General features: G+C 43.9%; 2 protein-coding genes across 2 annotated transcripts in view; one reads left to right on the top strand and one right to left on the bottom strand.

The window, feature by feature from the left end:
• The window catches only part of LOC142075014 (WD repeat-containing protein 70-like), a 314,944-nt gene that overhangs the window by 214,035 nt on the left and 73,943 nt on the right, over window positions 1-26,966 (top strand). The gene's annotated exons all lie outside the window — the stretch shown is intronic.
• Window positions 22,690-24,406, bottom strand: LOC142074944 (uncharacterized). Its single transcript, XM_075135961.1, is given in 2 exon segments — window positions 22,690-23,389; window positions 23,391-24,406. Coding segments are annotated over 2 exon segments (1,716 nt in total).

Here is a 26,966-nt window from a genome sequence, read left to right as displayed (position 1 = left end):
GTGAGCACATGGCGCTTGCCGTGGGGCGTTTGTGGGAGTGTGATATAATCAATCTGCCAGGTCTCCCCATATTTGTATTTCAACCATCGTCCTCCATACCAGAGAAGCTTTACTCGCTTGGCTTGCTTGATTGCAGCGCATGTTTCACATTCATGGATAACCTGTGCAATAGCGTCCATGGTCAAGTCCACCCCTCGATCACGAGCCCACCTATATGTTGCATCTCTTCCTTGATGGCCTGAGGCGTCATGGGCCCACCGAGCTATAAATAATTCACCCTTATGTTGCCAGTCCAGATCCACCTGAGCCACTTGGATCTTAGCAGCCTGGTCCACCTGCTGGTTGTTTTGGTGTTCTTCAGGGGCCTGACTCTTGGGTACGTGAGCATCTACGTGACGTACTTGTACAACCAGGTTCTCTACCCGGGCAGCAATATCTTGCCTCAGTGCGGCAGCCCAGATGGGTTTACCTCTGCGCTGCCAGTTGTTCTGCTTCCACTGCTGCAACCACCCCCACAGGGCATTTGCCACCATCCATGAGTCAGTATAGAGATAAAGTACTGGCCATTTTTCTCGTTCAGCAATTTCCAAGGCCGGCTGGATGGCTTTCACCTCTGCAAACTGGCTCGATTCACCTTCTCCTTCAGCAGTTTCTGCAACTTGGCGTATAGGACTCCATACAGCAGCTTTCCACCTCCGATGCTTTCCCACAAGGCGACAGGACCCATCAGTGAACAGGGCATATTGCTTCTCGTTTTCTGGTAGTTTGTTATACAGTGGGGCCTCTTCAGCACGCGTCACCTCCTCCTCTGGGGATATTCCAAAATCTTTGCCTTCTGGCCAGTCCGTGATCACTTCCAAGATTCCTGGGCGACTGGGGTTTCCTATTCGGGCCCGTTGTGTGATCAGTGCGACCCACTTACTCCACGTAGCATCGGTTGCATGATGTGTAGAGGGGACCCTCCCTTTGAACATCCAGCCCAGCACCGGCAGTCGGGGTGCCAGGAGGAGCTGTGCTTCGGTACCAACCACTTCCGAAGCAGCTCGAATCCCTTCATATGCTGCCAATATCTCCTTCTCAGTTGGAGTGTAGCGGGCCTCCGATCCTCTGTATCCCCGACTCCAGAACCCCAGGGGTCAACCTCGAGTCTCCCCTGGTGCTTTCTGCCAGAGGCTCCAGGTAGGGCCATTCTCCCCGGCTGCGGTGTAGAGCACCTTCTTTACATCTTGTCCTGCCCGGACTGCCCCAAGGGCTACTGCCTGAACTATATCCTGTTTAATTTGTTCAAAGGCTTGTTGTTGCTCAGGGCTCCATTATCCCAGCATCGGAGCAGCCAGGTAACAATGTGCTCGCCTGGACGACGGCTGAAATCTTTCCGCATATCTCGCAACTCATTCAGGGATAGGGATCGGGTGGTTTCCGTCTCGTTTATGAGTTCTTCCTCTTCCTCCTCCTCTCCTCGTGATGGCCCTGCTCTTCCACCATCCCTTTCTAAACGACCTGATCTCCGCTTCCAAGATTTCCTCTTCTGTACAGGGGCAACGGATACCAGCAAGGGTTGGTCCTCTGGTTCAGCTGTAGTGCCTGTTGCTGGGGTTTGGGTAGCTGCAGTGCTTGTCATGGGGGTTGGAGTAACTGTAGTGCCTGTTGCCAGAGTTTGAATGGCTGCAGTGCCTGTTGCAGCGTTTGGAGAAGCTACGGTGACTGTTTCCGGGGTTTGAGTAGCCACAGGGGTTGTCGTGGGGGTTGAAGTAGCCACAGTGCCTGTCGTGGGGTTTTGAGTCGCTACCGTGTCTGTTGCCGGGGTTGATCTCCCGCTGCCCACCGCCCCTGAGACTCGCCGCTCCGCCCGCCCCGACGAGGCACCGCCGTTTGCCCTCCCTCTTTTCTTGTTGCTGAGGGTTGATTTCTGGACAGTATTCCTGAATAGTTGTTTAACCCTAAACAAGGCCTGAACCACATTCAGGAGACATAGCAATATGCACATGCTTGTTTGAACATCCCAAGGATATTCAAAATTCTCAGGGAATATTGTGGACATCTTCGTGAAGAGGATAGAAGAAAAAGGAGTTTCTGACGATATGGAAGGGAAGATGAACAAGTGGGAGAGAGTGTCCCATCCTGTCTCCCCCTTAAATTCATTCTCCGAGGAGAAAAAAGTGCAATTACTAATAATTTCTAAGAGGTGATTCCCGAGGTACAGAAATGACGGCAGTGCCAAATACAGATACCAGATTAGACTTACGACCAATGATTTTATCACCTCATAAAACAGCACCAAATTATAATCTTGGCCCAGTTCCGACTAATGATAAACAGCACAAAAGGGAACACATACTGCAAGCAAGGTATTACATGACCCAACATTGAGAGCCAGCCCCACAACTTTGACAGCCAATACATCAACATTGTGACCAATCAATATAACGAATGCTTATAACAATTTTGCCTTAACACACTTTGGTCAGATCTATCGTTATCTCAACCCTTCGTGCCCCACGTTGGGCGCCAAAAAGGACTGTCGTTGTTTAATCTGGCAGGCAGCCAAATACCACGCAGCCGCTCACTCACTCCCCCGCCCCCCCAGTGGGACGGGGAGAGAATCGGAAGGGTAAGAGTGAGAAAAACTCGTGGGTTGAGATAAAGACAGTTTAATAGAACAGAAACGGGAAAAAAATAAAAATAATAAATAATGATAGAATATACAAAATGAGTGATGCACAATGCAATTGCTCACCACCCGCGCTGACCGATAACCAAGTAGCGATCGGTACTTCCTGGATCACGCCTACCCTTCATATACTGAGCATGACGTCACATGGTATGGAATACCCCGTTGGCCAGCTGGGCTAGCTGTCCTGATTATGTTCCCTCCCATCTTGTGTACCTAGCTCAGTAGTAGGCACGGGAGCTGTCCTTGGACTAGGAGGGCACTTAGCAACGACTGAAAACATCAGTGTGTTATCAACATTCTCCTCATACTAAATCCAAAACACAGCACTAGGAAGAAATTTAACCCTATCCTGTCTCTTCTTTCAGTGGGCGCTTTGATGCTTTCCCCCATCTCCTCTTTACACTTGAAACTTACTTGAGCCTTTTTCCAGTCTCTTTCCCTCAGAACACCTAATCCTTCTTAAAATTTAACTCCTCGCATTCTAGCCAGGAAAGGGGATAAACAAGAAAGGAAGCACAGAAACCCATATAATTTACCTTCAAGGAATATGTCTTTAAACTGGCAATACGGCAAACAAATGCTAACTAATGCTGCTTCCTCCGACATAACAAAAAAATAACTGAGATTCCATTATATAAGTCCCATTTTCACTTCCTAACCTACCCTGGCTCCAATCTGATGTTGTTTGTGTTGAAACTAATAAAAATTTTTACCATTGGATCAATCAAATCAGTTCCAGGAGACTCCTTTTGGTCTAAAAAGCCTCTTACTAAGAGTATCTCCCTAGGCCTAAAATAAGTGTGGGATGAAAGAATAATGTTGTTTTATGCTCTATGTTGCAGCATTTAGCAGAAGTATAACACTAATATTTATCTGTTGTTGGGTATAACCAAGATATTTTTGAACTCCACTGAAAACAAAAGGAACACATTTCCTGAATGAGTTTCTGAGGGTTTTTCCCCCCCCGGAAACAAACTATGTTCAATGAAAGTTTTTTCTTTAGCAAAAACAACATATAGGGATTTTTTTAAACTATCCCTCCAACATATAATATCATTCTTTCTTAATATACTGAATGATACGCACAGACACATAAATATTTTTCTTTCATACATTTATTTTCAAAGACGACTGCCGTGAAAAAGGCTCCACATACGCAAGTTTAAATTTAACTTTTTAAATGGTGGATTCCACATCTGCAAAACAGATTTTGTAAAGTTCTTATATTTGCCAAGAGCAATTCAAAGCAATGTAGAAAAGGATGGGAATGTTCTTTTGGAAAGGTAATGTGGATATTTTCCTGACCACTGAGAAGTTAAATGTCCCATATTTAAATAAACAACTAATTTAATTATTGGGGTCTAGGGTTTTTGGGGATTTTTTTCCCTACAAATGGTTTTTCTCTTTTTTCCCCCCTTTTTTCTAATGCTCTTATGATATTATCACTAAGTCAAAATTTCTAATAAAATTAATTATTGACAATGCTGCTGTATTACACAAATTATTAAAGGTATTTATGTAGCTGCATATCCCAGCGTGCAAGCACGGAAAATTTCTCTAAGTCCTGATTCAGCAAGCCACTGCCCATTCTAATACTATTCTAATACAGTCTGCTGAAATTCAAGGAGTGAACCAATTCAAACATTAAAAACCTGACCTGTCAAATTCCACTAAGCTTCTCTGCCTATTCCATCTCCTCTGTTTCTACTGGACCGCAAAACTCTCTTGCACAGTATTGAATGTTATTGGCATTTAAATATAGTATAAATATATTAAGTCTATTCTTAATAATTAAGTCTATTCTTATCACACCTACAATACAAAAAAAGCAACAGAATATGTTGCTGCTAAAAGTACAGATCAGGCTTAATGCTGTACACCTAGTAACTATATATTATAATGATTATCTTTGTAATATATTATAATGCCTACCTTTGTAATATAAGGTTGCCCAAAAAGGTTACCTTGGAAAGCTATAACATACTTTAAAATCATCATACAAATACTGCTGCAATGGAATTTATCTGCAGAGCACAGAATTCTAACTCATCAGTGATAGAAAACATGTTTTAAAAAGTGTTAAATTAAGCTTCTTTATAAAAAAAGTAACTAACTGATCTTAAAGCAAGATTTTTGTCATCTTTTTTTATGACATAAAACAACCTTACCTACACAGGAATGAAATTAAGATGCTTATTGTAATATGGTGAAAAATGACCTTGTCCTGGTTTTGGCTGGGATGGAGTTGATTTTCTTCCTATTAACTGGTATAGTGCTGTGTTTTGGATGTAGTGTGAGAATAATGTTGATGACACGCTGATGTTTTGGTTGTTGCTAGGTATTGTTTACGCTAGTCAAGGACTTTTCATCTTCCCATGCCCTGCCAGATGTGCAGGGGGCTGGGAGGGAGTGTGGCCAGGGCGGCTGGCCCAGCTGGCCAATAGGCTATTCCATACCATATGACGTCATGCTCAGCATATAAGGCTGGGTGAAGAAGAAGGAGGGGGGATGTTCGGAGTGATGGCGTGTGTCTTCCCAAGTAACCGTTACGCGTGATGGAGCCCTGCTTTCCTGGCGATGGCTGAACACCTGCCTGCCGATGGGAAGTGGTGAATGAATTCCTTGTTTTGCTTTGCTTGCGTGCGCGGCTTTTGCTTTCCCTATTAAACTGTCTTTATCTCAACCCACGAGTTTTTCTCACTCTTACCCTTCCGATTCTCTCCCCGTCCCGCTGAGGGGGGCGGGGGGAGTGAGTGAGCGGCTGCGTGGTATTTGGCTGCCTGCCAGGTTAAACCACGACAGTCCTTTTTGGCGCCCAACGTGGGGCTCGAAGGGTTCGAGATAACGACAGGTTTGATTGGAATGTGCTAGATTGAATTTATAGCTGTTACTGCTGTTTAGCTATTAATTCGCAGGCTCTTGTGCTTGCCATGGGGCTTGCTTGCCTTAATGTGTATTAGAGTCTTGTGCTCGTTAGTGGCTGCTTTTTTGCTCTCGCTGCTTGCTGTACTGCTGCACTGCTGATCGTCTTACTGTGCTGTGTCTGGGAACGTTCTGATAACAGCAATGGGGATGCGCCTGGGCTGGCAGATGGCCAGGGCATCGCTGCTGCTTCTGTGCTGTTGTGCTGGACAGGCTGGAACTGCAGCGTGAACTCGAATTGAAGGGACTGTGACCTGTGGCTGAGTCCATGCGGGACAGGACACCCCGAGGCGTCTGTGACTGTGGATAAGCCCATGCCCAAGCAGGTACATCTTGAAGCGTCTGTGGCCGTGATTATGTCCGTGCCGCAGCAGGTATACCTCTGAAGGGATTGTGGCCTAAGGATAAGTCCACGCTGGAGAAGGTACACCTCGAAGCATCTGTGGCTGTGGATAAGTCCATGCTGCAGCAGGTACACCTTGAAGTGTCAGTGGCTGTGCATGAGGCCATGGTGGAGCACCTCAAAGCGTGTGGCCGTGGATAAGCCCATGACAGGGGAGGTACACCCCTGGAGAGATTGCAGCCATGGGTAAGGCCATGTTAGAGCAGGTTTACTTCTGAAGGGACTGTGGCCCATGGAGAAGGCCACACTGGAACTGGTGCACCTCGAAGCGACTGTGGCTGTGGACAAGCCTGTGCCGCAGCAGGTATACCTCTGGAGAGACTGTGGCTCATAGGTAAGGCTCCACTTGGAGCAGGTACACCCCTAAGAGACTGCAGTCTGTGGATAAGTCCAAGCTGGAGCAGGGGCAAGGGGAGGAGTTCATTGCAATGTTAAACCCTATGATCTGGCCCAAAGGGACCAGGGGTGGAGATTGTAATGGATATACCTTTAAATTGTTGTAACCCATGATTTGAGTTGCATGTTATAGGAATTACTATAGCAGGAACCACCTGAACCAACGGAGGACAAACTTTACAAGAAGCAGCGCAGGTGCAGCAGTGACCCGACCTGAGCTGGCTTTGGTGCCCAGTAACTCCACGCAACACACCACCTCTGCTGACCTGAGTGACCACCATAACAGATGGAGCCCAAAGTCATGGACTAAATGAACGCAGTGGAAATTTTGTGGACATTTATGGATATTTTATGGACATTTTACAGGGGTGGTCCATAGACTAAGGGAATGATATCTGTGTATTATATCAAAAGATGGGAAGGGGGATGGTGGGTAATGAGAATGTATTGGATAGTGTGGGACCTGAGCATGATGTAAATGGTATGGAATAAGGGGTGGATACTGTCCTGGTTTTGGCTGGGATGGAGTTGATTTTCTTCCTATTAACTGGTATAGTGCTGTGTTTTGGATGTAGTGTGAGAATAATGTTGATGACACGCTGATGTTTTGGTTGTTGCTAGGTATTGTTTACGCTAGTCAAGGACTTTTCATCTTCCCATGCCCTGCCAGATGTGCAGGGGGCTGGGAGGGAGTGTGGCCAGGGCGGCTGGCCCAGCTGGCCAATAGGCTATTCCATACCATATGACGTCATGCTCAGCATATAAGGCTGGGTGAAGAAGAAGGAGGGGGGATGTTCGGAGTGATGGCGTGTGTCTTCCCAAGTAACCGTTACGCGTGATGGAGCCCTGCTTTCCTGGCGATGGCTGAACACCTGCCTGCCGATGGGAAGTGGTGAATGAATTCCTTGTTTTGCTTTGCTTGCGTGCGCGGCTTTTGCTTTCCCTATTAAACTGTCTTTATCTCAACCCACGAGTTTTTCTCACTCTTACCCTTCCGATTCTCTCCCCGTCCCGCTGAGGGGGGCGGGGGGAGTGAGTGAGCGGCTGCGTGGTATTTGGCTGCCTGCCAGGTTAAACCACGACAGTCCTAAAGCAGAATATGTAAAGAGAATAGATAGATAAAAAATAGCTGAAAAGTTCTGTTAAGATGCACTTTGTGCACATGGTGGTACAAGAGTATGTCAGCAAGAAAACTTTCAGTATTGTATTCTCTTTGCCCTCTTTCAGCAGAAGTTATAGCTGCCTTCTGTTGAGCTCATGGGATGCAATGAAGGTTGCAATGCCGGATACTGAAAAAATTTGTACACACAAACAGATGGAGAAATCCAGAGAAACTTTCCATACTTGTTTGGCAGGAAAACTTCTAAATAAGCTACCTACTCCCAGCATCTGAACAGAGTTAAAGTAATTTAAACCAGAGTACAAGAAAAGTCACATACAACAGAAGCAAAATCATAACTATGGAAGGAACTGAAAAAAATTGACACAACTTAATAATTTATAAAAATTTTTCAGCTCCTCTGTTACTTAAATAATCCCTAAATGTAAAAAACATTTTACCAGTGTAAGAAACAAACAAAAACATCACAACTTCATTTTTATGTGATATGCAGCAAATGGGTTGAAGCAACTATGAAACTATATTTTTCCGTATTTCCAAATACACTTCGTAGCCTTTTTAAGATAGGAAAAATTTCCACCATTTAGGTAATTACAGCTGAATTATAATTACTATTTTTGGAGCGGGGGAAATAGATTAAAATCTAATAACAATGAATGGGAACTATTCCCATTGTCCAGTCTGAATGAATTAAAAAGCAAACCAACTCAAAACTGGAATGACACATAAGCATGCCTGTTTGCATGGAGAGTAGACTCTCTGAATTACTAAGCAACAATCCTGCTTCTGGCCAATATATGCAAGATTTGAGGAAAACTAAATTAGAAAAGGAGACAGAGAAGATCTGACTATGAATGAGCATTAACTGGACTGAGGAACCAGAACTCCTTATAGAGGTCAGGAAGAAGACCAGAGATGGACAGAGACAGACTGGGTAAGGAGAATAAAAGCAAGGAACAGAATATAACAGTTATAATGTCATGTCAGATTTGGCATGACTGCTTTCAAGTCAGCTGTGCAGCATGTTCACGAGAGGAAAACAGCAGAAGCAGCAAATACTAGCAAGTTATGACATATGATCGCTTCTGGCTGAGGAACTGGCCAACAGATGCATTCAGATAGAGTTACCCACCAATATGTCTATACAACCCCTTGACAACAGAACCTCTTACTTACGGCATAAGAAGTCCGTTTTTATTGAAATGCAACTCTCACAAGCTTACTAGACTGAATCATTTTTGTGTTTTCCCAGATTAAACCACTGGTCAGGCTAACAATGCAAAAAGGCACTCTTCAAAAGGGTAAAAATTTAAAAGTAGCAACAAACTTCCTAGAAATAAGCTATTAATTAACATACTACAAATCTTACCGATTTAGTATTGACACATAACATCCAAGCAGAACTCAGATTTAGAAATTATTTGCTTGAGCCACTCAGCTGTCCAGCCCCTCTCTTCCTCAAGGTTATCAACAGGAGAAAAGAATGTCTTCAGTCCACACAATTAATTAGGAGAGCTCTTCCTTGCTTCAGTGTTTGCATTACAGGAAGAGTCCTCATGGAGAATAAAAAGCAGAGTTGGAGAAACAACTAATGTACAAAGCAAGCCAGTGTGAAAACACATTTCCTCAATGTCCTGGTTCTGGCTGGGACAGAGTTAACTTTCTTCCCAGTAGCTTGGGGGGTGTGCTGTGTTTTGGGTTTGGTATGAGAGGAGCATTGATGGCCCATTGATGCTTTAGTTGTTGCTGAGTGGTGCTTGCACTGGGGACTTTTTGTTTCTCTTTTCGGCCTCCCATGCCCTGCCAAGTGTAGGGGAAGCTGTGGTGGGGGAGCATAGCCAGGGTGGTTGACCCAGCTGGCCAATGGGGTATTCTATACCATGTGACATCATGCTCAGTATAAAAACCAGGGGTTGGGGGGGGCTCGCCCCCCCCATTCGTGACACACGGTCAGCGGTCAGTGAGCAGTTGCATTGTGCATTGCCTGCTTTGTATATTCTGCTATTGTTGTTGTTATCATTGTTATTATTGTTCTACTTCATTTTATTTCAATTATTAAACTGTTTTTATCTCAACCCGCAAGTTTTCCTACTTGTGCCCTCCCGATTCTCTCCCCCATCCTACCGGAGGAGGGGGGTGAGCGAGCGGCTGTGTGGGGTTTAGCTGCTGGCTGGGGTTAAACCACGACACTCAATGATTTTTTGAATCAGGGCAGCAGTTCCTGTACATAAAGTTATATTGCATTTGCATATGAATTACATATCTATGTCAGATATTCCCTTCTAAAGGCCTGTTCAAAGTGATGGAAAAAATACCCTGTGGAATTTTGCACAAAAAATATTTAAGTACGTTGTTACTTCTTTCAAAACCTGAAAATTCCACAGTTACAATAAGTATTTGCAGATCAGCTCATCAAAATGACCAACTCGAAATTCCACCATTCTCAATATTCAAAGATTATAGCAGCCATATTTTGCATGTCACATTAGCAAAAAGAAGGAATGACAAAATACAACACAGGAAAAATAATCCAACATTATAAATGTAGACATATTGCATTCATCAACTATCAACAGCAGCTATCAACTCAAAGCACAAGAAAGAGCATCCAGTCACATAAATGGGAAGATTCCAGAATGGATCATAATAGAAATTGCAAGATTCTGCTCTAGACTTTTTTCCTCATGAATTCCCACTGAATTATATTACACAATTCAAAATTCAGATAAATACCTTGCTATCTCCAGTTTTTAACTTCAAAGATTCTGAATGCTTTAATTTAAACCAGTAAGTTTCACCTAGGACCTGAAAGATTTACAATACATTTTTCCTTTCTAAAAAGATTTTGCTCTATACCTTCTTTACAGATTTTCAAAAGAGCCTTAAACTTTGAACTACACTTGCTCTTAACATCTCTAAAGAAAATTACATTTGTTTTATTATATCTGGTTTATTTGTTTTGCTAAGTGTATAGATATTTGAAATAGTTAATTTTAAACCAAGTGTTCTTACATAATTAGCTAGAAAAAACACATTACATATAATACATCATTTCTACTAACACATGAGGATACCAGCAATCTACTCTGAATGTAATCGCTATCCTGGAAAACAGTATAACATATTAAAATACAAATCATATACAGAAAAGTAGAAGATCTAGAGGAAAGTAAATGATAGATAGAAGATCTTGATTAAAAAACAAAAAAAATAACATTACTATATGTGTTTTCCATTAAGAGTTATTGGCAAGGAAAGATTGGATAGTTCCAATGTAGTTACTAATGCTCAGCAGAATTTTCCTCACATCAAAACAAATAGTCTGAACATAAGAAAAACAAAAGGCTTGGTGGGAGAAACTTTACAACCTCAGAAAAAAATATATGAAAAGAAATATTATGTGAATGAACATACAAATAGCAACCCCCCCAAATGCCAAGATAGAATATGAAAGTGAAAAACAGACCAACTGTGGAAAAACAAAAAAGGTTAACTAGGCTAACTGCTGGACAGAAAGCAGCAGTAGAGGGTATGAGGCATGCAATTATTATGCCAGTAAGAGTCCATACTTCTAAGGAGGGAGGATTAACATTCCACATATATCTTATATTCAGTGCTGCTTAGAATACAGAAAAATAGAAGTAATCTCAAAAAAGTGATTATGTTTTGAAGACAACATAACTGTCTGAGGAGGGGGAAAAAAAACCCAAGCAAAAAAAAAACCCAAACCAAACAGCTTCAAGAACCAATGCACAAGAATAAATTACATAAAAGGAAAATGATAAGTAAAGCTTTAGATATTATTGAGAGGAGAACGCACTACACTGAGCACTATCTTAAATACATTCAAATTCTCTAGAAGTTAAATTGGAAAGCAAATCACCTGAGGCATTTAAAAAAACACAAACATGCTCCAAAACACTGTTTAAATTCCCAGAAGAGTGATATAGAAAAAGGCCTCTTCAGACTAAGAAAATGGTCTTCAAATTAAAGGCATATACTGTACTGAAAACAGGGGGTGCGGGGCTCATAGGTTAATAAAAAATAATTAATTTAGGTGTACCAAACTGTGTGGGTGTGATGGTTTCCTCCTTGAAGAATTTTTCTCAGGAGATTTTAACTCAAGATAGTTATAATGGATTCAGTTTATTTGACAAAATCCCTTCCCTAGTCCAACATATAGGCAAAAACTGAGCATGCCCATTCTGCCCAAATTCCTATAAGTCTTTCTCCCTTATTATTTCCTTAAATATTAAAGTATTTCCTTTGTATTTCCCTAAAACACTGAATGTATTTGATTGCATTAGTGATGAGCATTTGGGCAACTAGACTGTACTAAGAGAAAAAAAGCTTGTTAGTTTTGAATGACTTTCTGGCTGGCACTGACAGCTAATTTGCTTTGTTTCTTGTTGATGAAGTCTTCACACACAAATCTGACTGAAGAAAGAGATTGTTTTTCTTTGCATCAGCCATTAGGTTGGCAATCATGGATGTCTGCATCAAAGCATATCACTTCTCCAGTTCAAATCAGCAAAGTATCCAAGTAAGTCTTCAGAAAACCATCCATGGAGTAGGTTAGAGAACCATCCCCCTAAGATCTTTTCATCCAATTAGTAACAGGCTCAGTGATTTTAATGAAGTATATTGAGATCTGTAAAGAGCTCAATAGACTTTTGAATTAATAATAATTCAAAGTCTATGTTAAGCTGTGCTATTTAAAAAACTGAGCATTAGTATTTTCCTGAGACTACATAACACTTTGCACACAAGAAGTCCTTCATTTACTATCCCAGCAATATCTAACTTCAATATTATTATTTCTATACAGAACATTAGATGAATTATAGATATTATGCGATTGACTTCCGAAAGCTGTGACAGTAAAAGGAGGTACAACTTTGTGCCATTTTCCAAATAGGGCAAGAAGGCAATGAACTGAGATCTCATCTCCCACTTAGTAAATATAAGAGTGGGATATAATCAGTCTCCCTATGGGGTATATCAGATTAAGATCAAAGGGGAAGACTTCTGGTAAAGAACATCTCCACAGTTCAAGTTGCTGTCACCTGCATGAACTGAAATGACTCAAGAGCAGTCTTGCATGATACAGCAAAAGCAGGAAGAGTAAATCGCTAGGAAAACAGGATTCTTTCTAAAAAGCTGATAAGTCATGGCTATAAAATAGTTAAGGCTCATTTGGATCTCAAGTTATCCTTCACTCCAATAAATAACTTAGATTGGAACTAACTCTCAGTATCACTCTCCATTAAACCAGTGAAAAATCAACTGAAATTAAATTAAAGTAGTCAAGCAATTAAAAGCTCTTTGAAGCAACACCTCTGCTGAACCTATATACATCACAGTTTTCTTAACCGTTTTTGCTGCCATCTTAGATCTCGCTCAGTCACTTTTCTGCAGCTCCATTAGCAATGAACAGCAATCAGAGGTAACAAAAATAGCATATTGTAATTCTTAAACGTACTGTGATTTTTAAAGTTAAATAATCTATTCTAAACAATGCAAAGTCTGCCTCAGCTGTACAGATTAACTATGCACTTTGGGCTATAGAAAATTTTAAAAGTGACTTTTACTTTGCATGTTGTAGTACAATTTCCATAAAAACTTCTGAAAGGCTTCTAAAGACCAGGCCAAACTGCAGCACATAAAGTGTAAGTAAATACAAACTTATGCATTTATCATATTTTCTGGAATACACACCAAAGTGTAAGACGCTTCCCACCTCCTCACAAAAATTCAGAAAGGAAGACAGCATATTTTGTTGAGAAGAGATATGGTTCTCTATCTCACTGACTTGCGGAAACCGGACTCCACAATCTATGAGATTGTAAAGTAGGTATGTTTATTCAGCGCTGGGCAGCACGGGGGGTAGTCCCACCAAAGTCGTGCGCCCCTCCACACGGCACTCACCATAAATATATACAGTAAAACATTACATATTCATAGAGTTTCGTAATACGCCTATACATATGCATGACCTGTCCCCGCTTTGTATTAAAATGAGTTCCAAGAAGTCATTTCCATAGACCCCTCCTATCTGCGCTTGCGCATTGCCTCCTAGTGGTGGTCGTCGGGGGTCGTGGGGATGAAGGTTAGTGGTTCCTCTTGGTCACCGCTAGTAACCTTTTGTTCTTGTGCAGGCTCAGTTGTTCCTTGACTCTTGCTCAAACTGCAGGGTCGGTTTTAGCTGGTTCTTAAGGCAAGTTTTTAGTTCTTATCAGGAACTGTCCTTGTGAGGGCCTCAGTTAATTTACACAACAAAGTATCAGACTAATCCTTTGACTACTATCAATCACTCTACTACCTTAACCCCTTCTCTCATCACGTCTCAAAAGAGTCATGATACAGTCCCATATCTGTCTGGATAACCACACAGAGAGCCATTTTTTCATACACTCATCACCACGGTTTGCTCACATCATAATATTGCTGCTACTGAAGCTGCCCCTACATTCCTTTCTGCCCTTTATGTAAGGCTTAAAGTCTAAAGCAGAAGGTTAGTGGACAAAGTAGCATTAAATTTTATTACTTCTGAAGATGAAAACTAAGGGAATTATGTTCCCTTATCCGTTATGTTCTCCACATGGGGGGAAATGTTTGTTATTGTTTTGCTGGAGTTGGGAATGTCTAGATTTTAAAATAGTAAAGGCAGGAGATAAACAACTAAGAAAATATTTTTAACAATCTTTTTTTCCTTTTAAACAAAAAAGACCAGAGAAGTTACTTGTTTCAGAACCCAATGCAATAAAACATCGAATATCTCTAGAGTTTGAACATGTTATTTCTATTTGCCTTAAGCCCTGAAATTTCAGTTTGTTAAGAAATTCACCTTTTAGTTCACTGCACAGCCTACTGCTACCTGAGCAACCTGATCTAAGTTGGCCCTGCTCTAAGCAGGGGATCAAAACAGATGACCTCCAGATGTCCTCTTCAGCCTAAATTATTCTGTGACTCCAGACAACTTGAAAAGGATGCTTTACAAAGCATTTAGAGCATATGAATATTCTTGGCAGGGATCCACACTTCTTATAACTAAAATTCTATGAACCAACATAAATCTGTTCAAAAGCTAGTAAGACTAGAATTAAGTCCAAAATCACAATAAGGACATACAAATAGCATCAATATCACTGCCCTTAAGAGCTACTGAGAGATGCACTAAAATTAACAGTGGATATTGGGAAAAATGCAGAAGCTTCAATCAGTGACTCATGTCCGTTGCTCCTACATGTTGTCACGGATGAGTGTCCTGGTTTCAGCTGGGATAGAGTTAAATTTCTTCCTAGTCCTGTGTTTTGGATTTAGTATGAGAAGAATGTTGATAACACACTGATGTTTTCAGTTGATGCTAAGTACCCCGCTAGTCAAGGACATTCAGTTTAAAAACAAACAAACAAACAAACAAAAACAACAAAAAAAACCCAAAACAAAACAGGTGCGGGGGGGGGGGAGCAAAGCCAGGACAGCTGGCCCAGCTGGCCAATGGGATATTCCATACCATGTGACGTCATGCTCAGTATATGAATGGTAGGCGTGTTCCAGGAAGTAGCGATCGCTACTTGGTTATCGGTCAGCGCGGGTGGTGAGCAATTGCATTGTCCATCACTCATTTTGTATATTCTATCATCATCATCATCATCATCATCATCATCATCATTATTATTATTATTATTATTTTTTTTTTTTTCCCTTTTCTGTTCTATTAAACTGTCTTTATCTCAACCCACGAGTTTTTCTCACTCTTATCCTTCCAATTCTCTCCCCGTCCCACTGCGGGGGGTGGGGGGGAGTGAGCGAGCGGCTGCGTAGTATTGGCTGTCTGCCAGGTTAAACCACGACAGTCCTTTCTGGCACCCAACGTGGGGCTCAAAGGGTTGAAATAACGACACATCTGACCCGAACCAGTTAAAACAAATTTGTTATAAGCATTCATTATATCGGTTTAGTACTCGCTGGTCACAATGTTGGTTTATTTGCCCTCAGAGTTGTTGGATCTGTTCTTGGAGTTTTGGTATGTAGCAGCTTACTGGCTGTATATACTGCTATTTGTCGGTATTTATGTGGGGTTTGTCATCTCTGGGAGATGGATTAAGGTCATCGCTTTGCTATACTGTGTGACACTGGTTTATGTTATGACAAAATTATTGATCAGGAGACTGTACTCAGCACTGCCATCATTCCTGTTCTTCAGAAGCTATCTTTTGGAAACTATTGGTAATTACACTTTTTACCCCTTCTCCTTGGAGAGCCAATTTATGGGGGAGACACCTTCCTTCACCTTCCCCTTCTCCTCCAGGATGATTACAACAGCTCTTGAGGATTTTGAATATCCTTGGGACGTTCAAACCAGCGTGTTCCTCTTGCTATGTCTCCTGAATGTGTTTCAGGCCTTGTTTAAGGTTAAACAACTATTTAAGAATACCACCCAGAGATCTGCCCTGAGGCTGGAGAGTTATGAGTGGCAGGGTGTGTGGGATAGTATGGGTAAGTGCCTAGGACAGTGGTCACGTCCAGTGTTTTGGAATTTCACCCCTGAACAAATGCAGAAACCTGAAAAACTAGTAAAATATTTGGAGAAAGCATGCTGTCACCCTGGCAATTCCAGAGACACCCAGATGACTGCAATGTGCAGGGGCCTGGCCCATGCCTACCGAGCCTTGTTGAACACTATTTAGAACCCTCAAGGGGGAGAGAAGGTCTCTGGATCTGATGACAAAACGACAGGCACTGCGGCTACTCCAAGCCCCTGTGACGGGCACTGCGGCTGAACCAGAGGACCAACCCTTGTTGGTATCCGTCGCCCCTGTACAGAAGAGAAAATCATGGAAGCGGAGGTCAGGTCGTTTAGAAAGGGATGATGGAAAAGCAGGGCAATCACGAGGAGGGGAGGAGGAAAAGGAAGAACTCGTAAACGAGACAGAAACCACCCGATCCCTATCCCTGAGTGAGCTGCGAGATATGCGGAGAGGTTTCAGCCGTTGTCCAGGCGAGCATATTGAGACCTGGCTGCTCCGATGCTGGGATAATGGGGCCAGTAGCCTGGAATTAGAGGGGAAGGAAGCCAAACAGCTGCGATCCCTTGCTAGGGAAGGGGACATTGACAAAACAATTGGAAAAGGGACACAGGTCCTCAGCCTCTGGAGGCGACTGCTGTCAGGCATGAAGGAAAGGTATCCCTTCAAGGAAGATGTTATATATTGCCCAGGCAAATGGACCACTATGGAGAGAGGTATCCAGTACCTGAGAGAATTAGGCGGGCTGGAGGTGGTTTGTAGTGACCTGGACAATGAGCAAGTACCCAAAGATCCAGATGAAGCCCAGTGCACGCGACCCATGTGGCGGAAGTTGGTATGGAGCGCACCAGCGTCGCATGCCAGTTCATTGGCAGTACTGTGCTGGACAGAGGAAGAAGCACCAATGGTGGATGACGTGGTTAGCAGACTCCGGGAATGCAAAGAAACTGTCTCCTCCTCCCTTGTCTCGGCTGTGGAGAAACTGTCCCGAGAGGTCCAGCAACTCAAAGAGGGTATGTCCTATTCCCCACCTGTACGGACCAGTATCTCAGCCATTAGGAGTCAGTGTTTTCTGCTCAAGAGAGAGGATATAGAAAGTATACACCACGGGGCACCCTGTGGTTTTACCTGCGTGACCACGGAGAGGACATGAGGCAGTGGGATGGAAAACCTACCTTGACCCTAGAGGCACGTGTACGTGAGTTGTGAGGAAAAACAATCACACAAGGGGGTTCTCCCAGGAAAAATGCTGCTCCAGTTGTCAGGAAAAACCTGTCTCACGACGGTCCAGTTTCCAGTGAACAGTTCCCCAGACAGAGTAGAAGGGCTGATCTTACTTTGGATTGTAATGAAGAAATTCTGGACTCGCGTTTGCAAGAAGTGAGAGATGGATACTATGACCAGGACTAGGGACTAGAGGGGCCCTGCCTCCGGCCAGGTGGAGGAAAGGGACAACCGGGTTTACTGGACTGTGTGGATTCGATGGCCTGGCACATCAGATCCACAAGAATATAAGGCTCTCGTAGACACTGGTGCACAGTGTACCCTAATGCCATCAAAGTATCGAGGGGCAGAACCCATCTGTATTTCTGGAGTGACAGGGGGATCCCAAGAGTTAACTGTACTGGAGGCCAAAGTGAGCCTAACAAGGAATGAGTGGCAGAAGCACCCCATTGTGACTGGCCCAGAGACTCCGTGCATCCTTGGCATAGACTACCTCAGGAGAGGGTATTTCAAGGACCCAAAAGAGTACCGGTGGGCTTTTGGTATAGCTGCCCTGGAGACGGAGGAAATTAAACAGCTGTCTACCTTGCCCGGTCTTTCGGAGGATCCTTCTGTTGTGGGGTTGTTGAAGGTCCAAGAACAACAGGTACTAATTGCTACCACAACAGTGCACCAGCGGCAATATCGCACCAACAGAGACTCCCTGTTTCCCATCCATAAGCTGATTCATCGACTGGAGAGCCAAGGAGTGATCAGCAAGACTCGCTCACCCTTTAACAGTCCCATATGGCCAGTGCAAAAGTCCAATGGAGAGTGGAGATTAACAGTAGACTGTTGTGGCCTGAATGAAGCCACACCACCACTGAGTGCTGCCATGCCAGACATGCTAGAACTCCAATATGAACTGGAGTCAAAGGCAGCCAAGTGGTATGCCACAAATGATCAAATGATATCCCTAATGCGTTCTTCTCAATGCCTTTGGCGGCAGAGTGCAGGCCACAGTTTGCTTTCACTTGGAGGGGCGTCCAGTACACCTGGAACCAACTGCCCCAGGGGTGGAAACACAGCCCTACCATTTGCCATGGACTGATCCACACCACACTGGAACAGGGTGAGGCCCCAGAACACCTGCAATACATTGATGACATCATTGTATGGGGCAACACAGCAGAAGAAGTTTTTGAGAAAGGGAAGAAAATAGTCCAAATTCTTCTGAAGGCCGGCTTTGCAATAAAACACAGTAAGGTCAAGGGACCTGCACAGGAGATCCAGTTTTTAGGAATAAAATGGCCAGATGGACGTCGTCAGATCCCAACAGATGTGATCAACAAAATAACAGCCATGTCCCCACCAGCTAGCAAAAAGGAAACACAAGCTTTCTTAGGCGTTGTGGGCTTTTGGAGAATGCATATTCCAGATATTACAGTCAGATCATAAGCCCTCTCTATCAAGTGACCTGGGAGAAGAATGATTTCAAATGGGGCCCTGAGCAACAACAAGCCTTTGACCAAATTAAACAGGAGATATTTCATGCAGTAGCCCTTGGGCCAGTCCAGGCAGGACAAGATGTAAAGAATGTGCTCTACACCACAGCTGGGGAGAATGGCCCTACCTGGACCCTCTGGCAGAAAGCACCAGGGGACACTCGAGGTCGACCCTTAGGGTTTTGGAGTCGGGGATACAGAGGATCCGAGGGCCGCTACACTCCAACTGAGAAGGAGATATTGGCAGCATATGAAGGGGTTCGAGCTGCTTCGGAAGTGGTTGGTACTGAAGCACAGCTCCTCCTGGCACCCCGACTACCTGTGCTGGGCTGGATGTTCAAAGGGAGGGTCCCCTCTACACATCATGCAACCGATGCTACGTGGAGTAAGTGGGTTGCGCCGATCACACAACGGGCCCGAATAGGAAACCCCAGTCGCCCAGGAACCTGGGAAGTGATCACGGACTGGCCAGAAGGCAAAAATTTTGGAATATCCCCAGAGGAGGAGGTGACGCGTGCTGAAGAGGCCCCACTGTATAACAAACTACTAGAAAATGAGAAGCAATATGCCCTGTTCACTGATGGGTCCTGTCGCCTTGTGGGAAAGCATCGGAGGTGGAAAGCTGCGGTATGGAGTCCTATACGCCAAGTTGCAGAAACTGCTGAAGGAGAAGGTGAATCGAGCCAGTTTGCAGAGGTGAAAGCCATCCAGCTGGCCTTGGAAATTGCTGAACGAGAAAAATGGCCAGTACTTCATCTCTATACTGACTCATGGATGGTGGCAAATGCCCTGTGGGGGTGGTTGCAGCAGCGGAAGCAGAACAACTGGCAGCGCAGAGGTAAACCCATCTGGGCTGCCACACTGTGGCAAGATATTGCTGCCCGAGTAGAGAACCTGACTGTAAAAGTACGTCACGTAGATGCTCACGTACCCAAGAGTCGGGCCCCTGAAGAACACCAAAACAACCAGCAGGTGGACCAGGCTGCTAAGATTGAAGTGGCCCAGGTGGATCTGGACTGGCAACATAAAGGTGAATTATTTATACCTTGGTGGGCCCATGACAACTCAGGCCATCAGGGAAGAGATGCAACATATAGATGGGCTCGTGATCGAGGGGTGGACTTGACCATGGACGCTATTGCACAGGTTATCCATGAATGTGAAACATGCGCTGCAATCAAGCAAGCCAAGCGAGTAAAGCTTCTCTGGTATGGGGGACGATGGTTGAAATATAAATATGGGGAGGCCTGGCAGATTGATTATATCACACTCCCACAAACCCACCACGGTAAGCGCTATGTGCTCACCATGGTGGAAGCAACCACCGGATGGCTAGAAACATACCCTATGCTCCATGCCACTGCCCGGAACACCATCCTGGGCCTTGAAAAGCAAGTCCTATGGCGACATGGCACCCCAGAAAGAATTGAGTCAGACAACGGGACTCATTTCCAGAACACCCTCATAGACGCCTGGGCTAAAGAGCATGGCATTGAGTGGGTATATCACATCCCCTATCATGCACCAGCCTCTGGAAAAATCGAACGATACAATGGACTGCTAAAGACTACGCTGAGAGCAATGGGTGGTGGGACATTCAAGCATTGGGATACACATTTAGCAAAAGCCACCTGGTTAGTCAACACTAGGGGATCTGTTAATCGAGCTGGCCCTGCCCAATCAAGACTCTTATGTACTGTAGATGGAGATAAAGTCCCTGTCGTGCATATGAGAAATATGCTGGGGAAGACAGTCTGGGTTACTCCTGCCTCTGGCAAGGGAAAACCCATTCGTGGGATTGCTTTTGCTCAAGGACCTGGGTGCACTTGGTGGGTGATGCGAAAGGATGGGGAGGTCCGGTGTGTACCTCAAGGGGATTTGATTTTGGGTGAAAATAGCCAATGAACTGAATTGTATGAGGTTAATTGTTATACGATATTGTATATCATTATTTCTATGGTTGCTATCAATGTTATAGCAGTAAAAATCACCCAGTTTAATGAAGAATGAACTAGCTCTGATGAAACCGAGCAAAGTGCAACGATGATAGAACCGGACGAGCACAGCAATACTGAAATGAGAACTGGCTTCAGGATGCAACAGTCCAACAGCACACACCATCTCTCCTGCCCTGAAAGACTGTTATGACAGATGGAGCCCAAAGTCACGGACTAAATGAACTCAACGGACATTTTAAAGGGATGGCCCATAGACTAAGGGAATCATATCTGTGTGTATATATATATATAAAAAGACAAGAAAGGTGGTGATGATTAATTGGAATGTATTTAAAAATGTGAGACCTAGGCATGACGTAAATGGTATAGAATAAGGGGTGGATTCTGTCCTGGTTTCGGCTGGGATAGGGTTAAATTTCTTCCTAGTGCTGTGTTTTGGATTTAGTATGAGAAGAATGTTGATAACACACTGATGTTTTCAGTTGTTGCTAAGTACCCCGCTAGTCAAGGACATTCAGTTTAAAAAACCAAACCAAACCAATACAAAACAGGCGCTGGTGGGGAGCAAAGCCGTGACAGCTGGCCCAGCCGGCCAATGGGGTATTCCATACCATGTGACGTCATGCTCAGTATATGAATGGTAGGCGTGATCCAGGAAGTAGCGTTCGCTACTTGGTTATCGGTCAGCGCGGGTGGTGAGCATTTGCATTGTGCATTACTCATTCTGTATATTCTATCATTATTTATTATTATTATTATTTTCCCTTTTCTGTTCTGTTAAACTGTCTTTATCTCAACCCACGAGTTTTTCTCACTCTTACCCTTCCGATTCTCTCCCCGTCCCACTGTGGCCGGTTGGGGGGAGTGAGCGAGCGGCTGCTTGGTATTGGCTGTCTGCCAGGTTAAACCACGACAGCACTTCACTCAAAAGAGAGAAGCAGCAATATGTTTTTTTGAGGTAAAATAATAATTTGACAGGGTTCAATAAATTCAATGGAATTTAACAAAGTTTAACAGTGATTTGACTAGGTTCAATAAGTTTGATGGCAAAGTTCACCTTATTGATTACTGCATGGAAGAATCATACAAAGGAAAATTTAGTTAGAATCAAGTTAGAATGATTCACACAGAGACCAGATATGCAAAAGGGTAAGGGTGACCCTCCTGTTCAGTCATAAGGTTCAGAGTGGACCCCCTTGCTTTCTAAACTCCTTATGGAGCCTAGGTGCGGCTAGGTCCAATCTTAGTCTCAGACTTGGTCAACGGTTTATGCCTAATGGAATTATCTATCCAATGTTTATAATAATATTGAGTAGCTACATGGATTAGTAATGTTTCATTAGTATTAATTCAGCATGCTATCAATCACTTACTGAGGATTTGTCACGGGCAAGGGATCTCTCCACCTCGGGTAAGGAAGGATCTCTTAGTCTCAGGTAAGGAATCTCAAACCTTGAGAGGCATCCCTGCTCAAGGGGAGAGTCACCTGGCATGCAGTCCAACTGCAATTCAGGGAGAGCTCAAATTGGGCCCATCCTGATTGTAATATTTATAGGGTGAAGTAGTTGGCTGCTAGTCATTAGTATAGACAAGATAGATGTCTTCGTTTTTGCTCTGGTGTCTTGTTCTGTACTTTGGTTATCTTGCATTTTTGGGTTTCGAAACCACCTTTCGAAATATTTTTCAAGACACCTTCACTCCCTTGTACGTGAGCCAGGAGCTTTCCAGCTCGCAGGTTCACCACAGGGCATGAGGCCTGTTGCTCCTTAGTCAGCCTGAACCCAAGTACGGCTAGGGGTCAGGTGTATCCGTCACACTCCACCCTGTGACTACAGTCAACTTACTTCACGTCATAGAGTGGTGGTACGGTCACCTTTTGCCTCTATGCTATAAACATTTGACATACCATGTTGGCACACTTGCAGATCCACGGTAAGGAAACAGCTTTTAGTGTAAAATATTACTATAAATTACATATTATTTTTGTGCATTATTGGGTGATTTCACATGATGAACAAGGAGTATTTGCTTCATCACATACCAAACCTTTACGTACAGAATGATTATAAGTAATAAGCATAATAATGTTAGAGCTAATAAAATCACAACCGGATGAAGCATTACATTCAAAGTTCCTGTCGCTGTCAGTGACCATCCGAATAAGGTATCCCACCAATGATGTTCTCCATCCTTTTCCACTCTTTCCAGAACATGGTACATTTCTTTTGCATCATGATGAACGGTAATCGGGGTTCTTTGTCCGTTTTCTTGAACTTGTTTCAGCAATCGGTAGAGATCATCATGCTGTAATAACTTTCTTACCAATGTAAGATTCATTCCAATGGGGGTAGGTAACAAATCTTGATACAATGTGTAGTTAAATTGTAGTAAATTATGAGATGCGACAGGAGCTGAATAGTTAAGGTCACATCCCATAATTTCAGTAAAATTACAGATACAGATATTTGAGTGATTGCTTATATCTACAGTAATATTACCTAAAAATATAAAATCACAAAGGGTTCTCATACAAACACATCCATTTCCAATATACACAAGTACAGTTTCAGAGGTTTCGTCAGGATGTATCTCAAAATGGCAAACATTTTGTTCAGTGTCAAGACAAATGTCTTGGGCTTTAATGGCATTGCTTTCACAAATAAATCCTTGTTGTTCTCACACAACACGTTTCGACATCAACAGTTTGCCATTTGTCTCCCTTTTGTTGGGCCCATACTCTGTGTTCCATTGGACAGAGTACCGTTCCATTGTGATTTAATCCTAGCGCAATGATTGGGTATATGGTGTATATCGAAGCATTGCATATTGTTAGAATAAAAGCTGTGGCTTTACTGTCGGTAGGGTCATAGGTAAAATTGACTAGACGCCACCAGGATTGGAATTCCCTTTCAAATTTAGTTGCATTATCCCAAATTACCTTTCGAATTTCAGTGGGTAAGGTGCCCTCACCACCTTCTCTTACAATCGCTGCCACAGTAGATTGTATCCACAGTTGAGCCTGAATACAACTAAGAGCGAGAGAGACATTATTTTGGGCTGCACCTAGTGCGTTCACAATTAGTTGGTGGTCTTTTTCATTAATTCTTTCCCATTGGGGTAATATATCAGATAAGAGCCATTGATTAGTTCCCAATGCCGATAGAAAAGATCGCAATGGACATTCTAATTTGTGTAAATTACTTGTTGCTGAGCTTATTTTGTTTGCTAAAACTTCAGTGTCTATGCTGTTTAATACTCCTAATCCTGTTCCTAAGATACCAGTCACATCTCTCCTTGCTCATTTTGGAGAGGTGAGGGTTCGTCCATGCAACCATGCTGACCATCCTGCATAGGACATACTTAAGAATGGTGAGCAAGTAGGTTTAATTGCAGAGATATTAATTTGCATTGATAGTTCCACACGTTTGAGGGACCACAATGGATTAAACAACACTCGCTGTTGGCCTGTGTATCTACTAGCATAAGGTCCAATTTCGGAAATTTGTGGGGATAAGGTTGTGGGAGTAATAGGGTAGGGAGTAGACTGATAGGCAGTAGGGGTAGCTGTTGGTGTAGTAGTGGTAGTGGGAATCAGGGAAACGTTAAATTGCATACTGCCCACTGTGGCACATGAACCATAACTTCGACGGTTAATTGGCACACAAACTCCCATAATGAATCCCAATGGCTCCATTTCCAGCGGGCGTTGCCATCTGTCCTGGTTTCGGCTGGGATAGGGTTAAATTTCTTCCTAGTGCTGTGTTTTGGATTTAGTATGAGAAGAATGTTGATAACACACTGATGTTTTCAGTTGTTGCTAAGTGCCCTCCTAGTCCAAGGACAGCTCCCGTGCCTACTGACTGAGCTAGGTACACAAGATGGGAGGGAACATAATCAGGACAGCCAGCCCAGCTGGCTAATGGGGTATTCCATACCATGTGACGTCATGCTCAGTATATGAAGGGTAGGCGTGATCCAGGAAGTTCCGATCGCTACTTGGTTATCGGTCAGCGCGGGTGGTGAGCAATTGCATTGTGCATCACTCATTTTGTATATTTTATCATTATCATTTTCATTATTATTTTCCCTTCTTTTTCCCTGTTCTATTAAACTGTCTTTATCTCAGCCCACGAGTTTTTCTCACTCTTACCCTTCCGATTCTCTCCCCGTCCCGCTGGGGGTGGGGGGAGTGAGTGAGCGGCTGCGTGGTATTTGGCTGCCTGCCAGGTTAAACCACGACAGTCTTTTTTGGCGCCCAACGTGGGGCTCGAAGGGTTGAGATAACGACACATCTGACCCGAACGGGTTAAAACAAATTTGTTATAAGCATTCATTATATCAGTTTAGTACTCGATGTTCACAATGTTGATTTATTTGCTCTCGGAGTTTTTGGATCTGTTCTTGCAGTTGTGGTATGTAGCACCTTACTGGCTGTCTATACTGCTGATTATCAGTTTTTATGTGGGGTTGGTCATCTCTGGGAAATGGATTAAGGTCATTGCTTTGCTATACTGTGTGACCTGGCTTTATGTTATGATAAAATTATTGGTCACGAGCCTGTACTCAGCACTGCCATCATTCCTGTTCTTTGGGAGCTATCTTTTGGAAACTATTAATAATTACACTTCTTACGTCTTCACCTCAGAGGATGAATTTAGGGGGGAGACAAGATGGGACACTTTCTCCCACTTGTTCACCTTCCCCTCCATATCTTCAGAAACTCCTTTTTCTTCTATCCTCTTCATGAAGACGTCCACAATATTCCCTGAGAATTTTGAATATCCTTGGGATGTTCAAACAAGCATGATCATATTGCTATGTCTTCTGAATGTGGTTCAGGCCTTGTTTAGAGTTAAACAACTCTTCAGGAATACTGTCCAGAGATCAACCCCAGCAACAGATACAGTGACTACTCAAACCCCCACGACAGGCACTGTAGCTCCTTCAACCCGCACGACAACCACTGTGGCTACTCAAATCCCTGTGACAGGCACCGTGGCTACTTCAACCCCCACAACAACCACTATGGCTACTCAGACCCCAGCAACAGTCACTACAGTTACTCCAACCCCCGCAACAGGCACTGCAGCCACTCAAACCCCGGCAACAGTCACTACAAATACTCCAACCCCCGCGACAGGCACTGCAGCTACCCAAACCCTTGCGACGGGTACTACAGCTGAACCAGAGGACCAACCGTCGCTGGTATCCGTCGCCCCTGTACAGAAGAAGAAATCTTTGAAGCGGAAGTCAGGTCGTGTAGAAAAGGATGATGGAAAACCAGGGCCATCACGAGGAGGGGAGGAGGAAGAGGAAGAACTCATAAACGAGACGGAAACCACCCGATCCTTATCCCTGAATGAGTTGCGAGATATGCGGAAAGATTTCGGCCGTCGTCCAGGCGAGCATATTGTTACCTGGCTGCTCCGATGCTGGGATAATGGGGCCAGTAGCTTGGAATTAGAGGGGAAGGAGGCCAAACAGCTGGGATCCCTTGCTAGGGAAGCAGGTATTGACAAAGCAATTGGAAAAGGGACACAGGTCCTCAGCCTCTGGAGGCGACTGCTGTCAGGCGTGAAGGAAAGGTATCCCTTCAAGGAAGATGTTATATATCGCCTAGGCAAATGGACCACTATGGAGAGAGGTATCCAGTACCTGAGAGAACTAGGCGTGCTGGAGGTGGTTTATAGTGACCTGGATGACCCCCGAACACCCAAAGATCCAGATGACGTCCAGTGCACCCGACCCATGTGGCGGAAGTTGGTACGGAGTGCACCAGCATCGTATGCCAGTTCGTTGGCAGTACTGTGCTGGAAAGAGGAAGAAGCACCAACGGTGGATGAGGTGGTTAGCAGACTTCGGGATTTTGAAGAAACTATCTCCTCCTCCCTTGTCTCGGCTGTGGAGAAACTGTCCCGGGAGGTCCAGCAACTCAAAGAGGATATGTCTTATTCTCCACCTGTACGGACCAGTATCTCAGCCATTAGGAGTCAGCGTTTTTCTCCTCAAGAGAGAGGATATCGAAAGTACACACCACGGGGCACCCTGTGGTTTTACCTGCGTGACCATGGAGAGGACATGAGGCAGTGGGATGGAAAACCTACCTTCGTCCTAGAGGCACGTGTACGTGAGTTGCAAGGAAAAACAATCACACAAGGGGGTTCTCCCAGGAAAAATGCTGCTCCAGTTGTCAGGAAAAACCTGTCTCACGACGGTCCAGTTTCCAGTGAACAGTTCCCCAGGCAGAGTAGAAG

Source organism: Calonectris borealis, chromosome W, assembly GCF_964195595.1.
Source record: "Calonectris borealis chromosome W, bCalBor7.hap1.2, whole genome shotgun sequence".
Classification (NCBI taxonomy): Eukaryota; Metazoa; Chordata; class Aves; order Procellariiformes; family Procellariidae; genus Calonectris; species Calonectris borealis.
This window is presented reverse-complemented; position numbering and strand designations above follow the sequence as displayed.